Source organism: Eptesicus fuscus, chromosome 20 (assembly GCF_027574615.1).
Source record: "Eptesicus fuscus isolate TK198812 chromosome 20, DD_ASM_mEF_20220401, whole genome shotgun sequence".
Lineage (NCBI taxonomy): Eukaryota > Metazoa > Chordata > Mammalia > Chiroptera > Vespertilionidae > Eptesicus > Eptesicus fuscus.
In genome coordinates this window covers 27512616-27528211 of record NC_072492.1, presented here as the reverse complement: position 1 = coordinate 27528211, position 15596 = coordinate 27512616, and the positions used below count along the sequence as shown (strand labels likewise).

The window sequence follows — 15596 nt, the reverse complement described above, 5'->3', positions numbered from 1 at the left end:
TATCCCATGCAATATATGGGACATAATTATACAAAACAAAGTATTCATTGTTTAATGGGACATATTTATATTTAAAAGTTATTTGTTATTTATCTGAAATTCAAATTTGATTGATATCATGTATTTATATTTATTAAATCTGGCAACCCTGGATTGGCAGGAAAGAAAAAAATCCAGTTAGGTGTACATTATTATTGATACTGAATCAAGGCTATTGAGGACAGGATATCAGGTCTTATATTGAACCTGCAATGGACCTCAAAGAATCCTTCTTAGGGCACTGTGGACAATACAAGGTTCAGCCTGACGTCTTCATGAAATTTATATTTAGCTGTATGAATGTAGACAGCAGACATCAAAATAATGAATATCTCAGACTTCAGTGAGGCAGATATAACTCCCTACCTAAGATGCTAGAAATGATACACTCTAATTTTTAAGATCACATTCGACCTTTTGCTTCCAAACCTTTTGGAAAATAGGTGGGTTTGGATGTCGGATTCTCTTACCTCTTAACTGTTAATAATGAATATAAATAAATCTAGAGGGTCTTTCTTATTGATCAAGTATGCAGCACTTAATGAATGCCTGCACTTTAAAAGCTGAAATACTTTTCAATTACCTGAGAATAAATACCCAAGATGAATGGGAACTAGGTTATTGTCTTAAGGTCATAAGTGCACCTACAGAGTACAAATTAGTTATCTAGTTAAATTTGAAAAACTTCTCCAACCTAAATTGGGTAATTCCAGGAAAAACATCACTTTGGAGATTGTATTTTCCATTCTGTTCTCTTATTGATCATGCAAGCTATAATATATCCAAATACCCACTTTACTAGTATATTACAGTAAATATGGGCTCCATAATACTGTAATTCTTTAAATGGAATTATAAATTAGAATACTTATTTATACATACTACATTTTTTAAAAAGGAGTGGGGTGATTTTATGGATATTTTATGGATGATCACATGGAGTCAGGCAGAGTTGGCATCAGTTTTGTTCATCAAAGTTGCTTGTAGAAAGTGGCAGAGTTTGAATTGGGCTTTTAGGGTGAGCCAGCTATGAAAAAAAAGAAAGTAAAGTCTCAATTATAATGTGAATTATGCTCCTGTAGCTAACACAATTCTCCTTCTTCCTTACTAACAGAACCCAGATTTTGTGCAAGGAAGGAATGCATCCAGATTCTAAAAACCAATTTTCCCAGCCTCTCTGATATAATTAGAAGGTCCTGGATAGCAACTGTTTAAAGAGATTAGGGATATCTTAGCTAGCACACCCTCTTGTCCTTTGCACATCTTATCTTGCTTAGAATGTAGACATGAGTCTTCAGGAAGTATGGTCATTCTGCACCTTAATCAAAGCTGCACATTTAGGATGGAAAAGCAATGATGACATGATGAAGCTGCTGTACCAATTACAGACTGCCTGCTTCTCAAGGGAATACATAGGTTAAAAAAAAAGCCCTTAGTTGGTTATGACACTGTAGTCATATTTCTGTTACCTGCAACCAAATGCAAGACCTAACGAATGCAGTTGCTTTAAAGTTAAAGGAAGGGCCGAAACCGGTTTGGCTCAGTGGATAGAGCGTCGGCCTGCGGAATGAGGGGTCCCAGGTTCGATTCCGGTCAAGGGCATGTGCATTGGTTGCGGGCACATCCCCGGTAGGGGGTGTGCAGGAGGCAGCTGATCAATGTTTCTCTCTCATCGATGTTTCTAACTCTCTATCTCTCTCCCTTCCTCTCTGTAAAAAAATCAATAAAATATATTTTAAATAAATAAATAAATAAAGTTAAAGGAAGGAAGCCTAAGGGCTGGGTGGGAAAAGTCATTCTATTTTTAACAACAGTTTTTTTACTAGACATCCTCCTAGCAAGTGACTTTTGAGGAGCACAATATAGGGCAATGGGCCTATCTGTGATTTTTTATGTTGTGCTAAATATGTGGATATAGCTGAAACCGGTTTGGCTCAGTGGATAGAGCATCGGTTTGCGGACTGAAAGGTCCCAGGTTCGATTCCGGTCAAGGGCATGTACATTGGTTGCGGGCATGTCCCCAGTGGGGGGTGTGCAGGAGGCAGCTGGTCGATGTTTCTCTCTCATCGATGTTTCTAGCTCTCTGTCCCTCTCCCTTCCTCTCTGTAAAGAATCAATAAAATATATCTTTTTAAAAATGTAGCCGAGGCCGGTTTGGCTCAGTGGATAGAGCGTCGGCCTGCGGACTGAGGGGTCCCAGGTTCGATTCCGGTCAAGGGCATGTACATTGGTTGTGGGCACATCCCCGGTGGGGGGGGTGCAGGAGGCAGCTGGTCGATGTTTCTCTCTCATCGATGTTTCTAGCTCTCTATCCCTCTCCCTTCCTCTCTGTAAAAAATCAATAAAAATATCTGTAAAAAAAAAAGTGGATATATTACCCTACCTAATAAAAGAGTAATATGCAAATTAACCTTCACTCCACTACATCCACCAGCCACGCCCACCAGCCAATCAGAGCGAGTATGCAAATAAACCCAACCAAGATGGCTACAGCCACAGAGAGCAGGAGGGAGGCTTGGGTTTCCCAAGCAATGGAGGAAGCCAAGCTTTCCGCCTACCCTTGCCAGCCTAAGCCTCCACTCAAGACTACAAAGTTTCAATTATAGAAGGTAAACAAATCCAAACAGAAATGGCAGCAGCCACGGAGCTGGAAAGAGCGGGAGGCTAGGGTTGCCCCCAGCAATGGAAGAAGCAAAGCTTTCCACACATCCTGGCCGGCCCAGGCCTCCGCTTAAGGCTACAAAGTTTCAATTATAGAAGATACATAAACCCCTAAAGAAATGGCTGCTGCCATGGAGCGAGCAGGAGGCTTGGCTCTGCTCCAGGCTACAAAGTTTCAATTGTAGAAGGTAAATAAATTCCAGATACCAGGGCCTCCACTTGGGTCGCCAGGGGACGTGGCTGGCCTGCAAACCACCACAGGCCCCTTGCTCAGGCCGCCCCACGCCCCAAGGGAACCCCCACCCTGATCTGGGACACCCTTCAGGGCAAACCAGCTGGCCCCCACCCGTGCACCAGGCCTCTATCCTATCTAATAAAAGAGTAATATGCAGATTGACCATCACTCCAACACGCAATATGACTGCCCCCATGTGGTCAAAGATCCTGCCTCCATGTGGACACAAGATGGCCAGCAGGAGAGGGCAGTTGGGAGGCACCAGGCCTGCAAGGGAGGGCAGTTGAGAGGGACCAGACCAGGCCTGCAAGGGAGGGCAGTTGGAGGCGATCAACCCTGCAAGGGAGGGCAGTTAGGGGTGACCAGGCTGGCAGAGGAGGGAAGTTGGGGGCAAACAGGCTGGCAGGGGAGCAGTTAGACATCAATCAGACTGGCATGGGAGTGATTAGGGGGTGATCAGGCTGGCAGGCAGAAGTGATTAGGGGCAATCAGGAAGGCAGGCAGGCGAGCAGTTGGGAGCCAGCAGTCCTGGATTGTGAGAGGGATGTCTGACTGCCCGTTTAGGCCCTCTCACAATCCAGGACTGCTGGGATCAGGCCTAAACAGGCAGTCGGACATTCCTCGAGGGGTCCCAGATTGGAGAGGGTGCAGGCTTGGCTGAGGGACACCCCCCCCCCCCGCCCCCATGCACAAATTTCGTGCACCAGGCCTCTAGTTTCTTATATTTTTATTTGTTTCTACATTACCCAGCCCACTGGGACAAAAAGGATCCTAGAACTGAAGAAGGAAAGGAAGGGGCTTAGTCCTTCAGTGAGGCCTCTGCCCTCTTCCCCTGTCCTTCACAATCTGTGTTATCACCAAGGAAGGTAATCCAGAGGTAGAGCCCTATTGGATGCTCCAAAAGGAGGAAAGAGAAATCTGGCCACACATCCAAAGAAGACCATACAGTCCTAGGAGGACCAAGCTGAATTGGCAAGAGAGAAACCAAGCTGTCCTGCAAACGTTTCTTAATGAGGAGAGTGTTGGGGTGGAAGTGCCAGCAGTGAAGTCTATGGTGTGTCTTTGCTGCCAGAGGGACACAGTAATGTAAGCTTCATAGCCAAAGAGGCCAGCAGCTGTGTGTCCCCGCACTCTAGCAGGGGTGGCAGAAGGATGGCTATTCCATACAGATCTGATCAGGGAGATGACAGGGACAAACAGGGTTTGGAAAAAAATCACACAGGGTGAACTGATGTACGAGATTTTGGTGAGTGGGCAGTGCGCGCAGAGCAGCCAGGCCCCACAGAGAGCTACTGGCGCACGGATTCGTGCACAGGGCTACTAGTAATTAATAAATAGTGATACAAGAATAAACTCTGTGTTTTGCATACTCACAACTGTAAACCTACTTGATAAACATGTGAGAGAAAGAGATTGATTTGAAGAAAGCAATCCATGCAGTTGTGGCAGCTGGCAAGTATGACATCTGTAGGACAGGCTAGCAGGTGGAAATTCTGATAAAAATTGATGTTGCCCTCTTGAGTCTGAGCTCCACAGGGCAGCAGACTGCGAGCTATACTACCTCCTGCATGTAGATGACAAAGAAAAAAGCTGCCAAGACCTTTTCCTATCAACTCTGCATGATCTGACTCCTAGCGACATTTCCATCCCTGTCTGTTACCACTGTAAGCTTGCTCTCTCTGCAGCCATTCTGGCCACTTTTCAGTTCCTCTGGTAGGCCATGATTCCTCCCACTGCGAGACCTTCTCACATGCTGTTCTTTATGTTCGGAACTTTTTCTTCCATGACATCCATGGGAGGCCCACCCCCATACTACATACATAGGTACCCTTCTCAGCGAATGCTTATTCATCCTTCCAGTCTCACCTCATCACTTCCTAAGAGAATCCTTCCTAAATCATGGGTTCTACAGAACCCTATTCCTTTCCTTCACAGCACTTACTTTAGTGCACAATTATCCATATATGTGATTATTTGATTAACATCTATTTTCCCCGCTAGACTGAAAGTTCCAAAACAATAGATCTATGTCTGTTTTGCTTATCACTGTATCCCTGGTACTCCAGCACAGTGCCTGGCATATGAGAAGTGTTTAATAAATACTTACTAAAATTTTTTTAAAAACCAGACAGTCACCCTGACTGGTTTGGCTCAGTGGATAGAGCGTCAGCCTGTGGACTGAAGGGTCCCAGGTTTGATTCCAGTCAAGGGCATGTACCTTGGTTGCGGGAACATCCCCAGTAGGGAGAGTGCAGAAGGCAGCTGATCGATGTTTCTAACTCTCTATCCCTCTCCCTTCCTCGCTGTAAAAAAATCAATAAAATATATATTTTTTAAAAAACAAAAAAACAGACAGTCATTGGTAAAGTGAAGATAATAATCTTCACTATCTCATAGAATTTTATGAAGCCTAAATATGTGAGTGCTTTGTAAAGCATAAAGTATCATTTAAAGATTATTATTATTAAGAAAGCTGCTTTAGAATAATATTCTAAATAAATTATTTTGAAGAAAAGAAACCAAAAAACTTTTTTTTCTAAAGGCTTACCTGAAACTTTCTCCTTAAGGCTCGGGTCATTACTGGGGTCAGTCCAGTTCCTGTTTCCATATTTTCTTTATTGGTAAGAGGGGTCCCACCTGGGCTCCTGCAAAGGTAATAAAACTATTAGAAACTGTATTTTATGCCAATTATCATGTAGATTTGGAAAACATAAAGATAAGAGAGTGTATTACCTCTCTACATCGACTTTTCTAAGTAGTTTCCGCAGGTCTATCTGACTTTTACCAGGATTACTGATAAAATAAAGACATCAAAATTAGAGCTTGCTAGATTTTATCATTTTTCCCAAAGCAAAGCAGTCATTTTTATAGATAACATCATAGAAATAGTAAAAAATAGCAGTAGGCATTGTTGATAACAGATTAAGATGATATAATAATTCTTCAGAGCAATACTTCTTGACTTAGTAATTACATGTATACAAATCCATCTTAGGGAAAACTCAGCTATGCACACAGATGATGGATAAGGATGTTCATTGAAATATAAAATCATAAACAACCTAAATGTCTCAAAACAGGATTTTATCTATGAAATTTATATATAATAAACAGTATGTACTTAAGAAGTCAAAATGATGCTGTAAATTAATTTTTAATAAGATGGGAGAAGCTTATGACACACTGAATTGGAAAAGTCATAACTGTATATACAATATGATTATACATAGGTATACACATATATTATGTTTCCTTGATTCTAAGACATACTAGTTTTCGCCCTAACCGGTTTGGCTCAGTGGATAGAGCGTCGGTCTGCGGACTGAAAGGTTCCGGGTTCGATTCTGGTCAAGGGCATGTACCTTGGTTGCGGGCACATCTCCAGTAGGAGGTGTGCAGGAGGCAGCTGATCGATGTTTCTCTCTCATCGATGTTTCTAACTCTCTATCCCTCTCACTTCCTCTCTGTAAAAAAATCAATAAAATATATATATTTAAAAAAAAAAATAAAGACATACTAGTTTTCATATTTTATTATTTTTGAAATTGAAATGCTTTAAACTTTATTTTATTGAGGTATATAAGTTACTAAAATTCTTGATAGTAATTCTTTTCTCCTAAAATCTGTTATCAAGTCAATGGTATCCTATATAATAAAAGGGTAATATGCAAATTGACCCTAATGACGAAATGACCGGAAATACCGGTCGCTATGATGCACACTGACCACCAGGGGGCAGATGCTCAATGCAGGAGCTGCTCCCTGGTGGTCAGTGTGCTTCCACAGGGGGAGTGCTGCTCAGCCAGAAGTCGGCTCATGGCTGGCCAGCACAGCAGTGATGGAGGGAGGCTCTCCCACCTCCGCGGCAGCTCTAAGAATGTCCAACTAGTGGCTTAGGCCCATGCCCTAGGGGAGTGGGCCTAAGCCATCAGCTGGACATCCCCCGAGGGGTCCAGGAATACGAGAGGGCACAGGCCAGGCTGAGGGACGCCCCCCCCCCCCCCTCAGTGCATGAATTTTCATGCACCAGGCCTCTAGTATTTTTTTTTTTAATATATTTTATTGATTTCTTACAGAGAGAAAGGGAGAGGGATAGAGAGCTAGAAACATCGATGAGAGAGAAACATCGACAAGCTGCCTCCTGCACACCCCCCACTGGGGATGTGCCCGCAACCAAGGTACATGCCCTTGACCGGAATCGAACCTGGGACCCTTCAGTCCACAGGCCAATGCTCTATCCACTGAGCCAAACCGGTTTTGGCCAGGCCTCTAGTATTTTATAATAAACAATAGATTATATGCCTAGAAAAAGATTAGGATGATAAATAATAGTACGTTAACAGTAGGAATCTTTAATGATATATTTAGTTGAATGATTTTTGTTTTCTTCTTTAAATTTTTTTGTAGATACCTTTTTTTCTACAATGCACATGTATAATTTTTAAAGTTAGAAAAAAGCAAAAAATCCATTCTTTTAAGAAGTGGTAGAGGATAACATGGTGCAATTTCTTACATTAAGACATTTGTAACTCGAGTTGATAACACTTTTGAGTTGGGCTTCAGGGTAACACGCTGCAGGTCAGAGACAGTAACTAGTGGATTCCGTATGTCTGGTGATGGAACAAGCTTTAATTGTAAAATGAGACCATTATTAAAAAACACATTAAAAATATTCAAAATGTAAACATGCTGAAACAATGAATATTTGAGTGCTGGGTATGCATAAGATATACCCACTACTCCACTCAGTTTTTACTCTAAAGCTTCAAAGTATGTCTTTACCTCTTCAGACTAATGGTTGGCACATAAAACTGCCCAATTAAATAATTTTGGAATCTATAATATTTTGTTGCAGAGAGCCACAACTACTTAAATAAGACATCAAATACTTATCTCGGGATAGCTTCTATACGCAAGACTTATATTTTGTTTCCATAAAGGGACAATCAGGCTAATAGCTTAAAGACTGTGCATGATCAATGATATCTTACCTTTTTCTTTTCATCAAAACTCTGGGTTTTCTTTAATTTCACAGTCATTAGATCTTTAACTGTTATCTGCATGGGTCCATCTTTTTTCAATGGTCCAGCCTTAAAATACATGGAAAGATTAGAATTCAATTTGGAACCATGATATTTAGTCAAATGCAAATCATAATATAGTTTTTAAAGACCTAGAGTTAAGAGTTATCTCTTATTTATCCTAGGAACCTATCAAATTCTTGTCACTTAAAAAAGAATGATCCTGTTTTCAGTACCCAAAGATACTAAGGTTATTCATGAAACGGTACAACTTTGATAATTAGAGATGAGCTAATTCCTGAAATTATGCATCTTCTTCAGTAGTCATTACAATAAGACACGAGTTGAAGTAGCTCCTCAAATCAAAATGATGTTTAACTCAACTACGTAAAAAGATGATCCAGTTCCCATACAGCAAAAATGTATAGTCAGAGAGGTATACATTAGGGCAAATATAGCTGGTAAGCTCTGGATTTAACTCAGCCATAATAAATCAAATGTATCCATAGTGAAAATTCAGCAGATTTTAAAACAGGATCATGGATAGCTTAGTGATTTACAAATATTCCAGTCCCCTTGACAGAAAAATAAACCTAATGGAGACTGGTTCTCTAGCCTAATGGATCCACCAACTCCTTTTATTCAGAGTTTACTCACTAAGCTATCTTCTGTTCTTAATTTGGTTTCTCAGGGAGGTTTTCCTCTTGGTAAAAAGATATGCTGACATTTTTCAAGGGAAACTTACTGGTTTAGTTGGAGAACAAAATAAAAGATATGCTGAGAAGCCAACAGAAATCTTCTACTCTACTAAATTATATTCATTTACCCTTAAACAAAATAACTTTTATTTCTATATCCAACTTTTTTGAGTTCCCAGGGGACTGATTTTTTATAAACACAGTAATTGACATAATTAAGATATGGAATCAGAATATAGCTTTCCTGTCAAAGTCCTTAGCCCAGCCTTAAAATGACACCTGTCTTTACTCCTCCATTACATACTGACCAAAACACACCTTTACTAGATTGTTTTTTACCTGAAGTGTTTTGGCGAGATTGGATTTTCTGAGCAGCAAAGGTGCTGTGGGTGGTGGAGGGGGAGGCAGAGGTGGAGGTGGAGGGGGTGGAGGTGGGGGCGGAGGAGGAAGATGGCCTGCTGGCTTTGGCAGTGTGGCAGGAAGTACAGCTCCGGATTCTCCAGGGGTTGTTAGAGCACATGCTGGTACTGTTGTAAGTTTACCGTTCATGTAACAGGGATGACCACAACTTGGACAGGAAGAATTTTCTGAGATAGTCTGAAAGAGGACATTATATTTGGCAAAGAAATAACAGATTAATTTGGTTCTTGCAGCCGAAAATCATTCACGTAAAAGGTACTATATAGAATACTTTCTCAGTACATCATGTTTCATAATATTTTCTCATTTATCACAAGTTCATTCATTCATTCAGTTATTCAGTTAAATCAATTATGTATCTTAGTATAATAAACAATAGATTATATGCCTAGAAAAAAGATTAGAATTATAAATAATAGTACGTTAACAGGGGCAATCTTCAATGATATATTTAACCCTTTGCACTCGCTTGTTTTTTTCATCGAGCTGCTACCAATGCTAACCATGTCGAGTCACACTCGACATCCGAGTGCAAAAGGTTAAATTTCATTCAGACATTTGTTTTATGTATGTGATATGCCAGGCACTATGGGCCAATGAGAGCCCTGTCTACCACCTCATGGAGCTGACAGTCTGGTGTGGAACACAGACATTAAACACATACAAATATACTCAAACCAAATAAAATAATAATTCATTAAGAGTAATGAAATGTGCTGAGAGCATAAAGAGTGAGAAGCCTGGGGAGCAACATTTAGCTATAATCTCAAAGATGAGTTGAGATTTACCATGTGAAGGGAGATAAGGACTGGGGAAAGAAAATTCCTAGCAGAGGGAATCCAAGAGTCCTATATAAAAAAATCCTAATATGCAAATTGACCGAACAGCAGAATGACTGGTCGCTATGAAGTTCACTGACCACCAGGGGGCAGACACTCAACACAGGAGCTGCCACCTGGTGGTCAGTGCACTCCCACAGGGGGAGTGCCACTCAGCCAGAAGCTGGGCTCACAGCTGGCAAGTGCAGTGGCGGTGTGCTAAGGACCCCTGGAGGATGTCTGACTGCCGGGCCACAAAGCAGGTCTAAGCCAGCAGTCGGACACCCCCTGAGGGGTCCCAGACTGTGAGAGGGCACAGGCCGGGCTAAGAGACACCCCTCCACAGTGCACGAATGTCATGCACCAGGCCTCTCGTCTACACTAATAAAAGAGAAACATGCAAATTGACTGTACCTCTGCTATGCCCACAAGTCATGCACACCAGCCAATCAGGAGAGAGTATGCAAATTAACCCAACCAAGATGGCAGTAGCCATGGAGCTGGAGTGAGCAGGAGGCTTGGGTTGCCCTGGCGATGGAGGAAGCCAAGCTTCCCACCCACCCTGGCCGGCCCTGGCCTTCGCTCAAGGCTACAAAGTTTCAATTATAGAAGATAAATAAATCCCAGATACATGCTTCCAGCTAGCCCTGGCCTCTGCTCAAGGAGGTGCTGAAAAAAAAAAAAAAAAAGAAGGGGCTGGGAGCTTGGGTCACCAGGAGGTGATCAGGCCAGGATGGGACAGCAGTTGTGGGTGATCAGGCTGGTGGGAGGCAGGGCTGGTCGGGGTAAGCAGACCAGCAGGGGGGCAGTTGGGGGGTGAGCAGGTCATTAGTGGGGTCAGTTGGAGGTGATCAGGACAGCGGGGGCCGGGGGGCAGTTTGGAATGAACAGGCCAGCAGGGGGGCAGTTGGGGGTGAGCAGGCCAGCGGGGAGGGAAGGTGGGGGTGAGCAGGCCAGCAGGGGGGCAGTTTGGGGTGATCAGGCTGGTGGGGGGCATTTGGGGGCGAGCAGGCCAGCGGCAGGGGGCAGTTGGGGGCGAGCAGAGTGGTTAGGGGCAATCAGGCAGGCAGGCAGGTGAGAGGCTGGAGCCAGCAGTCCTAGATTGTGAGAGGGATATCCGACTGCCGGTTTAGGCCTGATCCCTGTAAACCGGCAGTAGGACATCCTTCGAGGGGTCCGATTGGAGAAGGTTCAGGCCAGGCTGAGGAACACCCCACACCTACCCCCATGCATGAATTTCGTGCACCAGGCCACTAGTATAGTATATTCAAGGAATTGATAAAAAGGCCAAGGGGTTGTAACATGACCACATGGACTGAATTGTGCACACTTCCACTGCCCCCAATCACATGTTGAAGTTTTAATTCCCAGTACTCCAGAATATATTTGGAGAAAGGGTCTTTAAAGAGGTGGTTAAAGTAAAATAAGGCTATCAAGGTGGGCTTTCATCCAATCTGACTGGTGTCCTTATAAAAAAGGAAGTTTGAATATATAGGAGACACCTGGGATGGGTGTTCAGAGTGAAAAGTCCATGTGAGAACACAGTGAGAAGGCAAGCCAAGGTGAGAGGCCTCAGAAAAAAACAACAACCCAACCTTGATCTTGGACTTCTAGCCTCCAGAATTGTGAGAAAAGAAATTTTTGCTGCATAAGACACTTAGTCTGTGCTACTTTGTTATGGCAGCCCTAGCAAAGGAATAAAATGATCCCTATGAAGTAAGATGTATATTCGTTTCCTGTGGCTACTGTAACAAATCATCACTAACTTGGTGGCTTAAAGTAATAGAAATCCATTTATTCATTTCCTCACAGTGCCGGAGCCTCGATGTCCGAAATCACAGTGTCAGCAGGGCTGCACTCCTTCCCAAGGCTGAGGGAAGAGTCTGTTCCTGCCTCTTCTAGCTTCTGGTAGATTCCTTGGTTGGGGCTGCATTACTCCAATCTGTCTCTGTGGTCCCACTGCTCCTCCTTTTCTGTGTATTCTGCTCTGTGTGTCTCTTATAAGGACAATCCACTTGTCGAAATGCAAAACCGTTGTTTTAGACTATGAAGTTCCATTGGATGTAGTCTGCCCAGGTAACACAGGATGACCTCCCTATCTCAAAATCCTTAATTTTATCTGCAAAGACCCCAACTAAGTTAATATTTATAGGTAATATTGATAGGGATAATATTTATAAGGTAATATTTATGGGGATTAGGATTTAGACATATCTTTTGGGGGGCTGTCACTCAGCCCACTAAAGAAGGCATCATCCCCATTTTAGAGATGATGAAACTGAGGCCGAGAGGAGTGAGGTGATTTGTCTTCCCCCATCTGGCTAGTTCATCTTGAGGTACAAATTCTGGGAGCAGGGATATAACCTCAGAGGTTTCTCTCTAAACCAATGAGTGCAATGTTTGTTCTTTGAGTTTTGGACATTGAGAATAGAGGCCTTGCTCAGGAGATTGAAGGGGGTAGATATTTACAGTTTTGGGGTTTGTTTGTTTTTCTGCCTTTATTAGTCAAGAAAATAAAAACACCCTGAGTATTTCAAAGATGGGGAATGTAATGTAGGCAGTTAGTCCCACTGTTGCTGGAAGAGATGAGAAGCACACAGGGGGCAGTGAGGCAGCCCAGAACTTTTCAACAAGCAGAAAGCTATGAATATCTTGCGAATGGAGGGACCAAGGAAAGAGCAGAAGAAGCAGATCTCTGGAGCTTGGTTAACCCAGAGAATCAAGAAATGTGGTAGACTTACCTTGTGGGAGCTGGAATTTGAGAAACAACTACAGCTATTGCTGGAGAAATCGCCCAACACTGAAAATGATAGGGAAAAACACCCTATCTTCTCCCTCCCTCTAGTCTCTCATCCGTGTCTACTATTAGTCCAGCACAACCAGGAACCGGTGACACAGAGCTTGGGGAATGTAACCTAAAGGGGCCAGCATCCCTGCAATACGGAGCAGAGCCTCAATGTTTTAAGGAACAGATCTGAGGGCAAACAGGCCTAGAATTAGCACTCACCTGCAGTCATTCCTTTTCTATAAAAGCACATTGAGATTCTTATGGGAGACAACCCCTTCCCTCCTTACCTAATCCCAGATTTGTGTGGGGTTTTTTAAATATATTTTTTATTGATTTCAGAGAAGAAGGGAGAGGGAGAGAGAGATAGAAACAATCACTGATCGGCTGCCTCTTGCACACCCCTTACTGGGGATGAGCTTGCAACCTGGGCCTGTGCCCTTGACCGGAGTCAAACCTGGGACCCTTCAGTCCACAGGCTGATGCTCTATCCACTGAGCCAAACCAACTACGGCCCCAGATTTGTTTTTTATTTGATAACTAGAGGCCTGGTGCATGAAAATTTGTGCACTCGGGGGAGTCCCTTGGCCTGGCCTGCACCCTCTTGCAGTCCGGGAGCCCTTAGGGGATGTCCCACTGACAGCTTAGGCCCGCTCCTCTGCAGGAGGTGACCAGCAGGCCAATTGGGGGATGTGCCAGCCGGCAAGTGGCTGGCCCTGCTCCCCGATTGCCCCTCTGCCGCCGACCCCTGATCACCGCCCACGCCCTCTGCCTGCTGGCACCTGCCTTGGCTGGCCTGGTGCTGCCCACTTGCTGGCCCCACCCCCCGCTAACCGGGTTGTTCCTTCGTTACGTCGGTTTGCATATTGGGCTTTTATTATATAGGATACTAACCTTCATTGCTTCCTGGAGCTTGCATAATTCACTTTCCAAAACGCAAAAACGTTGTTTTAGACTATGAAGTTCTTGGTGGCAGAAACGGGAAGGAAAGATGATGTCTTTCAATACTTCTAAACTCTAAAATTAAAAAATACACAAGTCTGATGAGCAATAAGATAAGGATAAGAAAAGAGGACAAGAAAGTGGTCTTGTTTTATAGAAACAAAGGCAGACATGACCCCATAATTTCATTTTATCTGAGCTTAGCCTGAATGCTGTGCTGACCTGAGTGCACACACATAGCAAGTGTGTAGTGCTGAAAACAGGTATGTCAAACCCATACCTGGGCTATGCAGTTCTGGCACCAGTTGTATATAAACCATCCTCTGCTTGTCCAAAGTTTTATTGCATCTTTGATATTGGGAAATTTGAAGTTCCAGGATGGTTTTAGCCAGCTTCTGCTAAGAGGTGTGTTTGTTGAAGAAATCACCACTCTGTGGGAAAAACAAAACCAAATAAAGCCAAAACTCCTGAGTTGGAATAATAGCCTCTAATTAAACAACAAGCTAGTTTTACAGTATAAGTCAGGAACAGACACTATCTAAAGTCAAATTTTTCAGTAAATTCTAGAATTCTGGGATTCACTTATGCAACAAGTATTTGTTGCATAAACAATAACGAATAAAAAATAAATTAAATAATAAATAAGTAAGAATCAGGGATTTAATAATGAACAAAATAGGCAAAAATGCTACCCTCGTGGAGTTTAAAGTTTAATGGAAGAAAAATAAAAATAAGTAAATAAATAACATATGTGGGTTGTTAGTGCGTAAATGCTAAGAAGAAAAAGATAAAGTGAGAGAGGGGGAATGTGAAATGTTGGGTGGAGATGAAATTTTCGATAGGGTAGCCAGGAAAAGTCTCACTGAGAAGGAGACTTTTTTTTGGCCGGGGGTGTGGGGGGTGGGGAGAACCCCAAAGGAAATAAAGAAGGTAGCAATTCAAATATCTAGAAGAAGAACATTTAGGCAGGGGCAAGTGCAAAGGCCCTGAGGTGGAAGTTTATTGAGGTGTCTGAGAAATAGCAAGGGGGCCAGGATGACTTGGGTGGAGAAATAGAAGAGAGGAGGATTAAGAAATAACGTCAGAGTCAGATCATAAAGGCCTTGGGGGGAGTCATACTATGGACTTTAATTTTTACTCTGAGAGAGGAAGATATTGAAAACCTTTAAGTAGAGAAGCAATATGACACGATTTTAACAGGTTTACTGCAGAGGGCGAAAGGGCAGAAGCAGAAAGACCAGTTAGGGGACTTTGTGAATACCAGGAGAAATGGAAAATGGGTTGATATCATGGTAACTGCTTTTTGAGGGCCTGTTTGTTTTAAATTTTTTTTCCGTAAAGAGAGCTATAACAACAAAACGTATAAATTGTTATTGTGACACAGTAGCCTTGGGTTCTGAGAACTTAAAGCCTCTTTCAATAACATATTTAAGCCCTGAGTCCCAGAGAATAACTGACCTAACTTTACCAAAACTGAGATTTAAATTCCAATATTATACCTCTCTTTCCTCACTTGGTTATCATATTTATGCAAGTAAATTGAGTAAGAAAAAGAGAAAATAGTTATTGTGCACCTCCAACACAATTCCTTGTGATCATTACTTCATTTGAACTCATAGACTATAGTTACCACACAAAATTCAAGGATGCTCAGTTAAAATTCAGTTTCTGAATAAGTTTTAGTATAAGTATATTAGAAATGTTGCTTGGGACAATTAAAAAAAATACATTGTTTATCTGAAATTCAAATTTAACTGGGCATTCTGTATTTTCATTTGCTAAATCTAGTAATTTCATCCTAAACTGATGGGATTTTTAATTTTTTTCTCTATTCCACATTATGCCTTACCTTTCTGTAGAGGGTGGTGGAGGGGGAGGTGTAACTAGCTTGGACTGAAAGTGAGAGAATTCTTTTTTTTTAAATAATCTTTTTGCTTTTACTTTTCGCTTCCTTCTTTGTTGCTTGAACTTGAGCAT

General features: G+C 42.4%; 1 protein-coding gene across 1 annotated transcript; it reads right to left on the bottom strand.

Moving 5' to 3' along the window:
• Positions 1-980: 980 nt before the first annotated feature.
• Positions 981-15596, bottom strand: PRR11 (proline rich 11). The gene is made up of 9 exons (XM_008147709.3): positions 15469-15596; positions 13900-14050; positions 13572-13694; positions 8994-9251; positions 7927-8025; positions 7449-7561; positions 5669-5728; positions 5484-5580; positions 981-1066 (listed from the first exon to the last, which is right to left on the bottom strand). The coding sequence occupies exons 1-9, from the start codon at positions 15594-15596 to the stop codon at positions 998-1000; spliced, it is 1098 nt and encodes a 365-aa protein (XP_008145931.2). The 3' UTR covers positions 981-997.